At 44.1% G+C, this 14850-nt stretch overlaps 1 protein-coding gene across 2 annotated transcripts in view; it reads right to left on the bottom strand.

The window, feature by feature from the left end:
- Nucleotides 1-12270: 12270 nt before the first annotated feature.
- PROK2 (prokineticin 2) overlaps nt 12271-14850 on the bottom strand; it is a 79305-nt gene continuing 76725 nt past the window's right edge. For both annotated transcript variants that reach the window (XR_004537321.1, XM_033925799.1), the window contains exon 3: nt 12271-14618. Coding sequence is in view for 1 of the 2 variants with exons in the window: in XM_033925799.1 (XP_033781690.1) it covers nt 14517-14618 (102 nt within the window). In the remaining variant the exon portion in view is untranslated. The remainder of the gene's footprint in view (nt 14619-14850) is intronic.

Below are 14850 nucleotides of genomic sequence, written 5' to 3' on the forward strand. Positions count from 1 at the left end.
GAGCGGCGCCGCAAATAGACGTCACCGCCCAGACAGCCTTGGAGCGCGTGCGAGATCAGACGCCTGGAAGTGGCTGAGAGGCATCTGTGGGTTTTGGTTGAAAAGTCCAGGGATTCTCCTAGCCAGTAAGGGGGGGGGGGCAGGCAGGAGGGTCCACCATGAATTTACATATGATGGGTCTCTTATGCAGATTTATTACGGAGATCCTGAAAACCCAACTGGTTGTGGAGTCACCTAGACCAGTGGTTCCCAACCCTGCCCTGGAGGATCCCAAGGCCAGTCGGGTTTTCAGGATAGTCCTAATGAATATGCATGAGAGAGATATGCATATAATAGAGGTGCCAGGCATGCAGATCTGCTCCATGCATATTCATTAGGGCTAGCCTGAAACCCCAACTGGCTTGGTGGTCCTCCAGGACAGGGTTGGGAACCACTGACCTAGACTGTTACAGGACTACCAGATGTTCAGATTTCCTCAGACATGCCCTCATTTTCGAAGACATGTCCAGGAGTCCAGACGGGAAAACCCGGCACTTTGAAAAGCTTTCCAGGTAGCAGCGACATCAGCACGGCATCTTGCACATTCACGGATGCAACACAGTGATGTCACACGCATGCGCCACACCAGTGCATGCACAGATGCCATTCTGACAAGCGACCAGGTTGATGGGGCGGGGCCATGGGTCCAAATTTTCATTCCTGAAAATCTGTTAACCCTACCTAGGCAGGTTTAGGAAGCCCTGACATAGAGATTGAAACCAGATCTGACTCTCAGCAAAGCAACTCAGTAACTCACTTTTTCAAATTATAATAGACCAGAAATGGGCAACCACAGTCCTCAAGGACAACGACCCAGTCGGATTTTCAAGATTTCCACAATTAATATGCATGAGATTGATGTGCATGTACTGCTTTCATTCTATGCACATCAATCTCATGAGTATTCATTATGAAAATCTTGAAAATTCAATTGAATTGTGGCCCTTGAGGTTGAGGACTATAGTTGCCCACTCCTGCTCTACACCATGGGCAACCAGCCGCTCCAAAGTTGTACAGCTATTAGCATTGTTAGAGTTGTAGTAAACCCTCTTGTACAGTTAGATATTGCATCCCATAAATCTGTACACACAGAGCTCCAGAAGCACCAAAGAGAAGGAAAGAATAGCCTTACTGGATCAGACCAATTGTCCATTTAGCTCTACGAAATAAATATGCATATAATTGATTCCCATGCATTAAATATTGGATTATTTTAAAGCTCCCTTTGGGTATTCTCACCATAAAATCACTGGTGCAGTGGTCAGTTTTTCCAAAGTGTTGTCCAACAGAGGTGACATCCTGGTTGGTATTGCAATTCTTAATATGATATCTATGTAGGTTGATTCTGGTCTTTAATCAACCTACATAGATATCATATCCGTCAGACAACACTTTGGAAAAAACTGACCACTGCACCAATGATTTTATGGTGAAAATTCTAAAAGGGAACCTTAAGACAATCTAAGAAGGTAAAACCTTTGTAATCAAAATAAGGCATTTTGACACCTACCAGAAATCTGGACTTTCTTTCCCACTATAACGAAATTTAAAACTGCCTTGCCACCTTTCTGTCTCCTGCTCACCTACCCACCCCTCCCTCTTCCTATCCCTGAAATGCTTTCATGTGTCCCTTATATGTACTGTTATTTGTCAACATTTGCTTATCTGAAGAAGGGTTACCTTTGCAAGCTCATTATAAAATGCACTGAGTTAGTCTAATAAAAAAGGTATCACCTTATTTCCTTTGGGGTTTTTGTTTGTTTGTTTTATTTCTTTATATTACCTTGGAAAGTGAAATAACATGGCCACCACACTATGGAAAAACTGCACCCCACATTGCTCAGGTAGGATATCCAGTTAAGCTGCTTTCTATCGCTATTCTGGAAAGGAAGATTGTGTGCCAGAACACATCTTATTGCCATACCAACAAAATATATCCCCTCTTTTACAAAAGCTGGCAGTGCGTGACGACACTGTAAATGCTCTGATGCCCACAGGGTGTCGGAGCATTTGTCATGTGGCACTCAGCAATGTGGCTTTGTACAAGGGGGGGGCATAGTAAAATAGGAAACAATGATAGTCTGACCAATAGTCACATGCATTATTAATTCATGATTAACCCTCTTCCCCTTTTACAAAACCACAGAACCACTGTAGTTCCTCTCATCCTTCTTCCTGTAAACCGTGCCAAGCTCCGCATTCGTGGAGATGGTGGGGTATATAAACCCAAGGTTTAGTTTAGTTAGTTAGTTTAGTTTAGTTTTTAGTGTAGGCCGGCGCATTGAATGCTCTGTTCTACTCCCGATGCTCATAGGAGCTCTATGAGTGTCAGGATCAGCGCAGAGCTTTCAATGTGCCAGCCTGCACTAGAAAAACATTTCCGCGTTTTTGTAAAAGGGTGTGTGTGTGGGAGGGGGGGGGGTAAATTGTCTATCTTTCACACTTCTGGGACATAGACTTTAGAAATCCGCCTGGTACTGTCCTTAGGTTCCAACTACAGGAGTTGCCGTCGAAGCTTACTCCGGCCGATCCAAACCATCTTGCCTTTGTGGGATACAGACCATAAAAGTCTGCCCAGCACTGTCCTCACGTTTCAAATTACTGGAGATTTCACAGAAGCCTTCCCTAAATCGAATTGCCATATTCGGGACACAGATTGTCCAAGTCTGCCCAGTACTGGCCTCGGTTCTTCACAGCTGAGTCGCCATCTAAGCTCCATTTGACACATCAAACACGCATATAACCATTTAAATGTTGTTTTTTATTCTATTCATTTTCGAATTAGAGATCCTGTTTTTGAATTCCGTCACCGCTTTCATCTCCACCATCTCCCAATCAATAAAAAATGATCTAGCCATCTGATCTTGTTACTTTCTTCATGTCCTTTAAATGTTCCACTGTGTAGGATCAAACAAACAGCCGGTTCATATTATCACATTTCACAAGGCTATTACGTACTGCCCAAATGAATAATCCTATTAGGTTATCTGCATTTAATCAGTTTTTACAGTAGACAAAGCAGATGACTTTTTTCCCCCCCAAGATTATAAAATCATATGGGATCATACTGCTAAAGGATTTTTTTTTTTTATGATTAAAAAAAAAAAATAGCAAGGACTATCAAAGAACACTTCAAGGTAAGTGTGCATGCGCTGGCCCTCTGTGCTCAGCAGATCAGGAAATTTATTTTTTGTTTCTTCCCAAGCCCTTGGTTTTAACCCACTTTAAGCCCGCGGGTTAAAACCATGGGCTTGCACTATGGGGAAGGGTGAGAGAGTCGGAGCAGCAGGAGAGATTCGGGGCAGGCAGGAGATCGGGGCTGCAGGAGTTCAGGGCAGGCAGGAGATTGGGGCTGCAGGAGTTCGGGGCAAGTAGGAGATCAGAGCTGAGAGCAGGAATTCAGGGCAGAGAGCAGAAAAACAGGGCAGACAGCAGGGCAACAGAAGGCAGGGCAGTCAGAAAGGACCTGAGCGACTGGTCCTCAGCAGTCGCTTGTTTGTGATCGGCCAGCCCAGTCGGTGTTACAGGTTTTCTGTTAGTGAATCACTACCTGCCATCATTTGAATGCCATTCCCCCTCATTTGCATGCACGAATGGTCGGGACACAGGTTAGTGAAATAGGTTGGAGGGAAATCAGGTTGCAAAGGGGTCGCAAAGCGATTGGCACACGATTGGTTTGCTTAGTGAATCTAGCCCTTAGTGTGGATTAAAAAAAAAAGTAGCATAGGGTAATTCAAGAGCTATTACATTCCTGATTGTAGCTCTAGGAGAGTTACTGAAGAAGTGCTAACTCTTTCTCATGCTTGCTAAGCCTAAGAGCGCTGAGCAGTCTTGGAACGATAATGCTGCTAAGTCTGCTATGGAAAATCACAGGGGAACCAGTGCTAGTTGCATGCAGTCAAGCTTCAGTTGCTAAGTGATTCAATTACCAGCCTTTCCGCTGGCCAAGATTTGAATCCCTTAGAGTCGATTCTGACAAGTCCATTCTGGAAGGCGGCGGCTGGACGTATGATAAAAATGCTTGTACAGCCCAGATCATTTTCAACCTTTCTATAGAAGGGTATTCCCTCCGCTGCCCTCACGCTGATCTCTAAATTAAGTTTTGAGAAGATTCTGTCTCCTGTCTTCTGCTTGATTTCTGTGGCTGTGAACTTATTTTCCTGTGTGTTTGTGGAGAGACAACTGGGCGACCCCCCTCCCCTCCCCAGGGAGACCTTTCCAAATGGAAACTGCACACAAACGCTCCTACAGCCACTTTATCCCTCGTTTGTGTGGAACCAGCTGCCCCACACAAACCAGGACACTAGACTCACTGATGGCTTTCTGAAGAGCAGTGAAGACTCTCCCAGTGGCGAGGGGGCAGTCTGTCCCAGGCGCCAGGGGCGCTGGCACCCCTCCTCCATACGTGCCCCCCTTCCCTTCCCCCCAACTCGAATTGAAGTTGTTGTTCGCGGCGGTCATCAACGTGCTCTTTGCGACCCCCCCATCAGCTCTCCCGCTGACGTCACTTCAGAGCGCCACGCATAGGAAGAGACTTCGGAGGGAGAGCTGACGGGGTCATGAGGAGCACGTTGACCGCCACAAACAACAATTTAAACTTATTTGCAGTTTCGTTGTCCGCGGTTTCGGTTATTCGCAGTTTATCGTGCGCAGGCTCCGCTCCCAGCGATGCACAGAGAAAATCGCGGCACTTTCTTCACAGAAACAGGTAAGGTTATTCGCGGTTTTGTGGGGGTTTTTCAGGCTTTTTACAGAAAAACAGTGAATAACATATGAAAAGTTATTCACAGTTTTTCTGTATTCACGGCCATGCGGATCCCCTATCTCCGTGAATACAGAGGGGGAAGTGCAGAGGCATGGGAAGGAAGGGGGGCACACGTGGCAGGTGGGATGGGAGAAGAAGCAGGGGACGAAGGTAAGGGCGGGGAAGCTGTGCCACCACCCTGGGCGCCTTTCTCTCTCGCTATGCCACTGGACTCTCCTTTACGGTTAAAAATGACATCAGCAAACATACCTTGGACAGTTTATATAAAATGGTGCATGATTACGTGGTTTATATACACATTTTGCTTTTACGCTGCAATAATAAAGCACTTTGCAGACGTTTTATGTCGCATATGCACTCTCAAAGTTTATATTCAAAACACAGGCCATATGTTTACGTTATCAGTTTTTAACATGTACTTTTTTCATTCTTAATCATGGAATTTGGGTTATTACTATTTTTGTCGTGCGATTTTGTTGGTTTATTAAATATTTTTGATCTCTTATTAACTGTTGTTGGATGTGTATGAAAATCTTTTTTTATGGATATAGAGGTGTACTTTAATAATCACATGTTCATGTAATCATTTATACGTCCATGTTTTACACTCCTGAGGCAGGCCCCTTTGGGCCGAAACACGATCGTGTCGACTCATATTAAACAATAAAGGAAACTGAACACCGAATAGTCACCTTCGTTGCTTGTTTTCGGTCGTGAAGGTGGCATTTCCTGTTTCTTGGGACATCAACCAACAGACTCCTGCCCTATACGCCTCCTTCTATGTGCTCCCTGTTTGTATCTAGTCATGTCCTAGGATTTATTTTATGACTGTCTTCTTGTAACCCATTCTGAGCTTTTTGGGAGGACGGGATAAAAATCGAAATCAATCAAGAAATAAAACTTGTGACCAGTAGCGTTTGTGCCCAACAGGCCTTGATTTAGACGTAGACAACGTAGACAACTGCTGCCATGCTGCCATTCTGTGGCATAGTATGGGGTGCGGGGTGGGGACACTGGCACCCATCCTCCTCTCCACCCCCCTGCACTTCTTCCCCACCTCCCCACTACCGCATGCGTATGCCCCGCCCTTCCCTTCATACCTCTTTAATGTTCACGGCGCGAATAGCGACCTCCAACCTGCTGCTTTAGCCAGCATTGGCTCTTTCTCTGACATCACTTCCCGCACCCGCGCCTAGGATGAGACATCAGAGAAAGAACTGACACTGGCATGAGCAGCAGATTGGGGGCGCTATTCGCGCCACGAACATTAAAGAGGTACAAGGGAAGGGGCGTCGGAGCTTTTACCGCCATGGCTGGCAATATAAAAGCCTAACGCAGCTTCATAAAATGGGGGGGGGGGTAAATCGGTTAGCGCCCCTTGATGAATTCTCCCCTTAATGTACTATCCAAACAGGCAAGATTGAACTTAACAAATTTGCAGGACTTGAGGAACATTTCAGTCAGTTATTTGAGGGCCACAATGGAGGACTTCATGGGACGCACGCAGCCTTGGGACTGTGTATTGGAAACCGCTGGCTTACATTATGGGTATTTTAAATGGATTTCCTTAATTTTAGGGAGGAAAATCAAAACTGAACTTTTAATCTCAATCTGTTCTCAAACATGAACTAGCGTTTGAGGATTGGACAAGTTCCTGGAGGAAAAGTCCATAGTCTGTTATTGAGAAAGCCATGGGGGAAGCCACTGCTTTGCCTGGATCGGTAGCACAGAACGTTGCTACTCTTTGGGGTTCCAGAATCTTGATATTCTTTGAAATTCTACCTGGAATCTTGATACTCTTTGGGGTTCTAGAATCTTTTGTTACTCTTTGGGGTTCCGGAATCTTGCTACTCTTTGGGGTTCTGGAATCTTGCTATTCTTTGAGATTATACTTGGAATCGTGATACTCTTTGGGGTTCTAGAATCTTTTGTTACTCTTTGGGGTTCCGGAATCTTGCTACTCTTTGGGATTATGCCTGGAATCGTGATACTCTTTGGGGATTCTGGAAAGTTTCTACTCTTTGAGTTTTGGCCAGGTACTAGGGACTTGGACTGGCCACCATGAGAACGGGCTACTGGGTTTGATGGACCACTGGTCTGACCTAGTAAGGCTATTCTTATGTTCTTATGCTCAAACTGCTAAGTACTGCAATGCAAAAGTAAGCCTATATATGCCCTACAAACGTACCTGTAGGTTGCTAAGCACTCTTCTCTTACAAAAAGCAGAGTTTAAAACAGCAAATGGAATGCTATTGAAATATGTGAAGTTCCACATTCTAAATCCTTTAGCAGTGGAGCCTACAAATTAACATATCATTAACCCATCAACCATCTTATAGAAAATCATTTTTCTAAGAGAATTCATGATCCATTATTCACATTATTGGTTACAAGAATATTATGCTAAATGGAAAAATAGAATTTGGCCTGTATTATCTGTATACAGTAGTTCTTATAATTATCATACACTTCACCAGAAATGAAATATGTATAATCCGTATAAATTCTAAAAGGAATAGCCTGTGATTCATAAACATAATGCTTTTAGTCAGAGAAACGTCACGCTAAGTAGAAAGGCTTTGCCAAGATAAACAGCTCCTCCTTACAGCTTCGGGGTCAGTAATAAGGACGGTAGTTTTTAAAGACTGCGTGGTTTACTTTCATCAGTGATGCAATGTTTTGTTCTACCGCATTGATATTATTGTAATACCCTTTTTAGGTGGCCTTCCAAAGAAGTCTTTGCGGGCATTACAAGTAGCGCAGAACGCTGTGGCAAGAGTGATTGGTGGCATCTCATGTAGGGAACATGTTATCCGTTTGTTGGCCAAGTGACACTGGATGCCAGTGATTTGGAGGGTTCAGTTTAAAATTTTGGTGTTAAGTGTTTATGGCCTTGCATCAAGCTTTGCCGAAAGAAATGGCAGCTTCTCTTGCCTTATATGAGCCGTCTTGATCTTTGCCTTCACAATCGAAGAGCAACTGCTGTTTGTTCCATCTCTATGGATGCCCTCCCCAGCCCATCCTACACCAAATCACCACATATGGGACACAGACCGTACAAGTCTGTCCAGTACCGGCTTTAGTTCTTTAATTTACATCCTTCATTTTCTAATTAGAGATCCTCTATGTTTATCCCACGCTTTTTTGAATTCCATCATCGTTTTCCTCTCCACCACTTCCCTCGGGAGGGCATTCCAGGCATCTACCACCTTCTCCGTGAAAAAGAATTTCCTAAAATTGCTCCTGAGTCTTCCTCCCTGCAACCTCAGATTATGCCTTCTGTTTTACCATTTTCTCTTCTCTGAAAATATTTGGTTCTCCATTAATACCTTTCAAGTATTTAAACATCTGTATTATCTGTATCTCCCCTGTCCCTCCTTTCTTCCAGAGTATACGTATTTAGGTCTTCCAGTCCCTTCTCATATTTCTTTTGGTTCAAACCCACCATTTTCATCACCTTCCTCTGGACCGCTTCAAGTCTTTTTATATCCTTCACCAGATATGGCCTCCAAAACTGAACATATATACCAATGCATATAACTTATAGGAATGCCTACAATCCACCCATGCCTTTCCTTAGGCCATGCCCTTTTCATTGTTTGCCCTGTATCGGTAGCACAGAATTTTGATACTCTTTGGAGTTCCAGAATCTTTTGTTATTCTTTGGGATTCTGGAATGTTGCTACTCCTTGGGTTTTGGCCAGGTACTAGTGTTCTGGATTGGCCACCGTGAAGGCGGGTACTGGGCTAGATGGACCATTGGTCTGACCTAGTATGTCTATTCTTATGTTCTTTTATTCTGCATGCACTCATATATTGGACTTAGTGAGTAGGAGTTACCTGGGTACAGGGCATAGTAAGGTGGGGCAGTCCATCCGAGGCACCATCTTGGTGAGTGTGCAGGCACCTTTTCTCCTTTCCACCCCCCTCCCCGCTCCTTCCTTCCCCCCAATGCCTTGTGTATGCACCACTTCCCTTCCCCCGAATCTCTGTAATGTTGCTGGCATGAGCAGCAACCCCCAATCTGCTGTCACGCCAGCATCAGCTCTTCCTCCGACATCACTTCCTGGACCCGTGCCTAGGAAATGACATCAGAGGAAGAGCCGACGTTGGCACGACAGCAGCTTGGGGGGGGGGGGGGTTGCTGCTCGTGCCTGGAACATTGCAGAGGTATGGGGCAATCACATCTGGCTTCAGCAAATTTGAGTGCCGAAATTAGCGTTCAGTGGTATTCTATAATGGCTGCTCACCTTTGAGTGTCCAAATTACAATTTATTATTTAAAAGTAATGCATCCCAACAAGTTTCAGCATAAGACTATGCTCTCGTCAGGGGACACGGAGGGCCAGATTCCAAAAAGGACACCTATATAGATGCTTCTGGACTCGCTGAGCGGCGCTGAGCACGATGCTCCATAGTGCGTCTCTGCATTATAGAATCGCGCTCAGCCTAAATTTAGATGTCCTTTACAGAATTTACCCCCGAGTCTTAGGTGTAAAACGGCTGATACGTTCAGTCACCCTCGCCGAACGTATCTGGCTTTCTTACAGGTGCGGCAAGACTCAGGGTCCCCTGATGAAGGCCTAGCCTTATGCCAAAACTTGTCGTCATGAGGTGATCTCCATTTTAGAAGTGATTATTTCTTTTTTAATAAATCTTAAAACCATAAGCAACACAGAGTAGGTAAATGGATGTTTACCTTTTTAAATGGTACTTAAACTAACGGGCATACCTTGAAAGTAAAAGGTACCAACCACATTCAAAACAAGTTAGAGCAAACAATGTTTTTTCACTCTTTACTATTTCTTACATTGCATGCCTCTTTTCTTCTGACACTGAAGATTCTAAAATTACATTCTAAGGAAATAGCATCGATATTTGCTTTGAAAAGGATATCTGGTATCAAAAGTGCAAGTCTTGCATAAATTGGCCTTTTTTTCTAATTGTTTCTTTTGCTATATAATTGTATCATGTAAAATGACTGACATCTGTATACTAACCCCCTGCTTTACAAAGCTGCGCTGGAGTTATTTTGCGCCGGCCACAGCGGTTACAGCTCAGATGCTCATAGGAAATCCCCCCACCCACACCCGTTTTACAAAACCGTGAAAGTGATTTTTAGGACAGGCTGGCACACGGCGCTGCTCCCAACGCTTATTCAGCATGTCGGCCTGTGCTAAAAAAAACGCTTTTGTGGTTTTGTAAAAGGGGGGGTGGGTCTATGAGCGTTGGAGCTGTTACCGCGGCAGCCAGCGCTAAAAACGTTAGCACGGTTTCGTAAAGGAGGGGGGTAAGTTATTCACATATTTATTATCATATAAATACAATCATTTTAACTAACTGGAATCTACTGTCTTTGCATCCTTGCTTTCCAACGTGGTGTACGGTTTGCACATACAATGAATCGTAATACTTGCAATAAAGTTGTTTCCTTTACATCTATTGAAGCAGGGGTAGGGAACTCCGGTCCTCGAGAGCCGTATTCCAGTCGGGTTTTCAGGATTTCCCCAATGAATATGCAGGAGATCCATTTGCATGCACTGCTTTCAATGTCTATTCATTGGGGAAATCCTGAAAACCCGACTGGAATACGGCTCTCGAGGACCGGAGTTCCCTACCCCTGTTTAAATAATGTTAGCCTCTTTTGTGATTTTTGTTATTGTTTCTTTAAACACACTAACATCCACCTAATCTGAGGAACAATTCAGCATTTATTGTTGTAATTCATCATGCTTTCTACTTGGCCTTTCAGTAATAGCAATTTTAGAAGAAAATAAAGGGCAGGTAGGTACCTGATCAACATTTTCAATGCTATCGGACCCATCTAATATAATCTTAGGTCCAAGTCCAGTACGTAACATCCCTTAATTTAATTTAATTTTTGTATGTTTGCTGCAATAACACAAATTGAAAAAAAACAAAAACACTTTTCATAATAATGTTATCTTATCCTTAAAATATTTGGGGAAGGATTCAGTAAATGGTGCCTACTTATGGGTGCTGCAAAAAAAGGTTTTTCTTCTCTGATCCTTGATTGGCTAAGGTTTTGGTACCATAACTTGATCTACCAATCACGTTAAACAATGAAAAGCTACAAGCAAAAGCTGATCAGATTCACTTTAAAATCAGGAAGTACAGCCTTACATACTGAACATATGCAGACATGAGAGAGTCACAGTGAAAAAGTGTGCCATGTCCCGACAGTAACAAAGTCCCTTTGGCAAAACATACCAGTAAGCAAGAGGAAGATTTTAATAATGAAGGCACTTTCTTACACTAACTTCAACCACTGGTACAGTACTGGTGACACGATTACTCTGCACACATAGGGTCAAGACTTGTTTTCAGATAAATTCAAAATTTGAAAGTGTGAACACTTATTTATTGCGTTTTGCACATATGACACATCTTGACACAGGATTTGCATAGCATGAAAAAGGTTTTCCTATGGTGGATTTGTGTATGTGAGACATTGAAATCACTCTGGTCTCTCCTGTATTCTGAGGTTTTCCCATTCCACAATGTGCATGCTTTTTTAAAAACTTTTTTTTTTTTTTTTTACATATGACTGATTCTATACTAGGGTACCAATCTTTAAATGCCAAGAATGTAACTATTTGGAGGCTAGTCTATAAAGAAAAGTAGGAATCTACTTTTCTGTCTAGAACAGGGGTCTCAAAGTCCCTCCTTGAGGGCCGCAATCCAGGCGGGTTTTCAGGATTTCCCTAATTAATATGCATGAGATCTATGTGCATGCACTGCTTTCCATGCATATTCATTTGGGAAATCCTGAAAACCCGACTGGATTGCGGCCCTCAAGGAGGGACTTTGAGATCCCTGGCTTAGAGGGAACAGCGGTGAACATCAACCTGCAAAGACTGATGTGTGCTTACAGTATAGCGTATAGCTGATGTATAGTCCTTTTTGTGCATATGTGTCCACATACACATGGAATTAACTAGAACATGAGTATTTAAGCACATTCTTGCAATCCAGCTCTAGGTCGCTCCCTTACAGAATTACCCCCATCATGTGTTTCATTTATGGTGATGTTTCTCCTAATCTGGTTTTTTTTTTCTATATGCTGCTATAGGAAGATGATGCACTGAGCAGCTAAGTGATTGCTCTGCTGGAAGGTGAAGAGGCTATTGGGTTCCATATGTGAATCTAGGTTAACAGCTACTGAGCAGAGTCAGTGGACCATTCTGCTATTTATTTGCCATCATTTGCTTTGCATTGTGGGTATTATAAAGTTTGGCCGCAGACAGCCCCATACTTCTGCAGCCTGATAGCTCTTTGAAGTGGCGTGGTAAGTGGGAGAGGTCTGCCCTAGGCGGGGCTAGGGGGTCCAGATTTTCCGAAAGGAAAATGGCAACCCTATCCACGCACTGCTATGCCACCAATAGCAAGCAAGGAAGCCTGCCAATTGGAGACGTAGGAAACTTTAAAAATCATAATTTTTCCCCCCCCCCCCATTTACTCGTTGAAGACCAGATTGTATATATGGCACTGAAAAAATTGGCCTGGAAAATAAAATGCACTCAGGCCCAGATTCTGTAACCGGCAACCGTCGTCACCAGTCACCTTACAAGCGTCCGCCAATCGCATGTCAATCATGTGACATTGCCAGCTAGAGAATCGCGCCTCCGGCAAAGATAGGTGCTGGGAATGTAGGCCAGGGTTTTCCAGGCCTACATTTCCGGCGCCTATCACTGACATGAATTACGCCTCTGAAGGCGCCTACCGATGCCTAATGCCACTTCTGGCATGAGCAACGCCTATAGTGGGGTTAGGCGCGAGTCTGGTGCCCTTTGTTCAGGTGCCTTCAGATGCTTTAAATTTTATGTTAAATTGCCATTTCAAATGGCATTTTCTAATTAACATACGTGCCGGTAAGGCGTCTAAGTTTAGGCGCTGGTTAGAGAATTTCGCTCTTAGGGCCATATTCTATAAACTGCACCTACATTAGGTGCTGCTAAGCGCCCTAATTGTGGCCGCCTGGCGACGCATAAGTTCGGGATCCGTGCCAAATTTCAATTGGCTTAATCCGTGTGGGAACTGACCACACTGGTTTCCAGCCACCCAAAAAAATCTCCATAAATTGATCAATTCAAGAGCTCAGCGCCAAATTCTTAGGATGTCAAGCGACACCTAAATGGAGATGCCCTCCCATGCCTAAGGACGCCTAACTATGCCTATATGGAGAATAGGCATGGTTGAGTTAGGCGTCTGACAAAAGTGCCACCAAATTAGGCAAGTGGAAAGCTGGCCTAATGGAGCAGCGCCTGTGCCTAGGATGCCCAGCAATGCCTAAGTGGAGGTGCCCGCCCATGCCTAAGGATGCCTATGTTTAAAAGTAGGCCTGGTTATGCGCAGAGAATAGGCATGGTTGACTTAGGTATCATTAGGTGTCTGACACAGGCACCAGTAAATTAGGCGAGTGAAAAGCTGGCCTAATGGAACAGCGTCTATGTTTAGGATGCCTAGCGATGCCCTCCCATGCTTAAGGATGCCTAGCGATGCCTATCTAAAACAGTAGGCGTGGTTATGGGCGGAGAATAGACGTGGTTGTTAAGCGTCATTAGGTGTCTGACATAGGCACCGCTAAATTAGGCGAGTGAAAAGCTGGCCTAAGGGAACAGCGTCTATGTCTAGGATGCCTAGCGATGCCCTCCCATGCTTAAGGATGCATAGCGATGCCTATCTACAACAGTAGGCATGGTTATGGGCGGAGAATAGACGTGGTTGTTAAGCGTCATTAGGTGTCGCTAAATTAGGCGAGTGAAAAGCTGGCCTAATGGAACAGCATCTATGGCTATGCTTAGGCACCACTAGGCTCGATTCTATAAATGATGCCTAGCGATTGATTGACCACCGTGCCAAGCGGCATGCTGCTACGTGTCACTTATAGAATCCGTGCCTTAGTGCCATTGTATAAACTGTGCCTAAAATTAGGTGTGGTTTATAGAATACGCATAGCGGCAGGCCCCACAACTACAATGTAGGAATGACCATTTACGCCAACCACAGCCTGGCATAAAAACCCACGCCTACATTCAGCATGGATCGGGCTTGTTCTCCTCTGGCCACGCTCCCTTTTCAGATCTGTGCATTCAAATTTACATCCACCACTTTTTTTGAACGCGCTAAGAAACTTGCGCACATAAATTCTAATTAGGGCCAATTACTGCCGATAATTGCTTGTTAGTGGCCAATTATTGGCGCTCACCTGCTCATTAAGGCTCTCTTTCACTAAGCTGCAATAGCGGTTTCTACTGCAGCCCGTGATGCTAAAAGCTCCAACTCTCATTGGAATTCTATGAGTTTCAGGGCATTTAGCGCTCCGAGCCAGGGTATAAACCTCTACTGTAGCTTAGTAAAAGTAGGGGGGAGGGGACTATTAAGTGGTATGCGGAATTTGGGATCATGGCCAAATTTGTGCATACAAGTTTAGTCACCATATAAAGAATCTAGGGATGAGTGTGGCACAGCGGTAAGAGCTACAGCTTCGGTAGCCTGAGGTTGTGGGTTCAAATCCCCTGTGACCCCACAGGACAGATAGGGAAAATGCTTGGAGTACCTGTACGTAAACCACTCTGACTGTGGTTCTATAACTACAAAAAGGAAGAATACAAGTCCCAATCCTTTTGATCTAAGGAGAATGTGAACCCAATATAAGCAAGCAGAAAATATGAAGAAAAGCCTTAGCTAAATTAACGTGGTAAGCATTTATATCTGTTTTCTGTTGCCCTTACACACTTCAGGTGTGGCTGGCATGGACAGGTATGATGTATTCTCTTCCCAAAAAATGGAATCTAAAAAAAACAAAAACAGAACAAAACATATATTTTTAAAGTGTCGGGAACAGGCAACACAAAGAATAATAACAGAAACCATTTCATTTTCTATGCAAATTATTTCCAACAGGCTAAGCGTTTTAGAGAGTACCTCATATAAAGGTCTTTTTACTAAGGCGCAGTAACCGATTTAGCGCACGCTAATCAATTTTAGCAACCCCCCAAGGGTCCGGAACCCTCTCTCCCTTCC

Source organism: Geotrypetes seraphini, chromosome 17, assembly GCF_902459505.1.
Source record: "Geotrypetes seraphini chromosome 17, aGeoSer1.1, whole genome shotgun sequence".
Taxonomy (NCBI): Eukaryota; Metazoa; Chordata; class Amphibia; order Gymnophiona; family Dermophiidae; genus Geotrypetes; species Geotrypetes seraphini.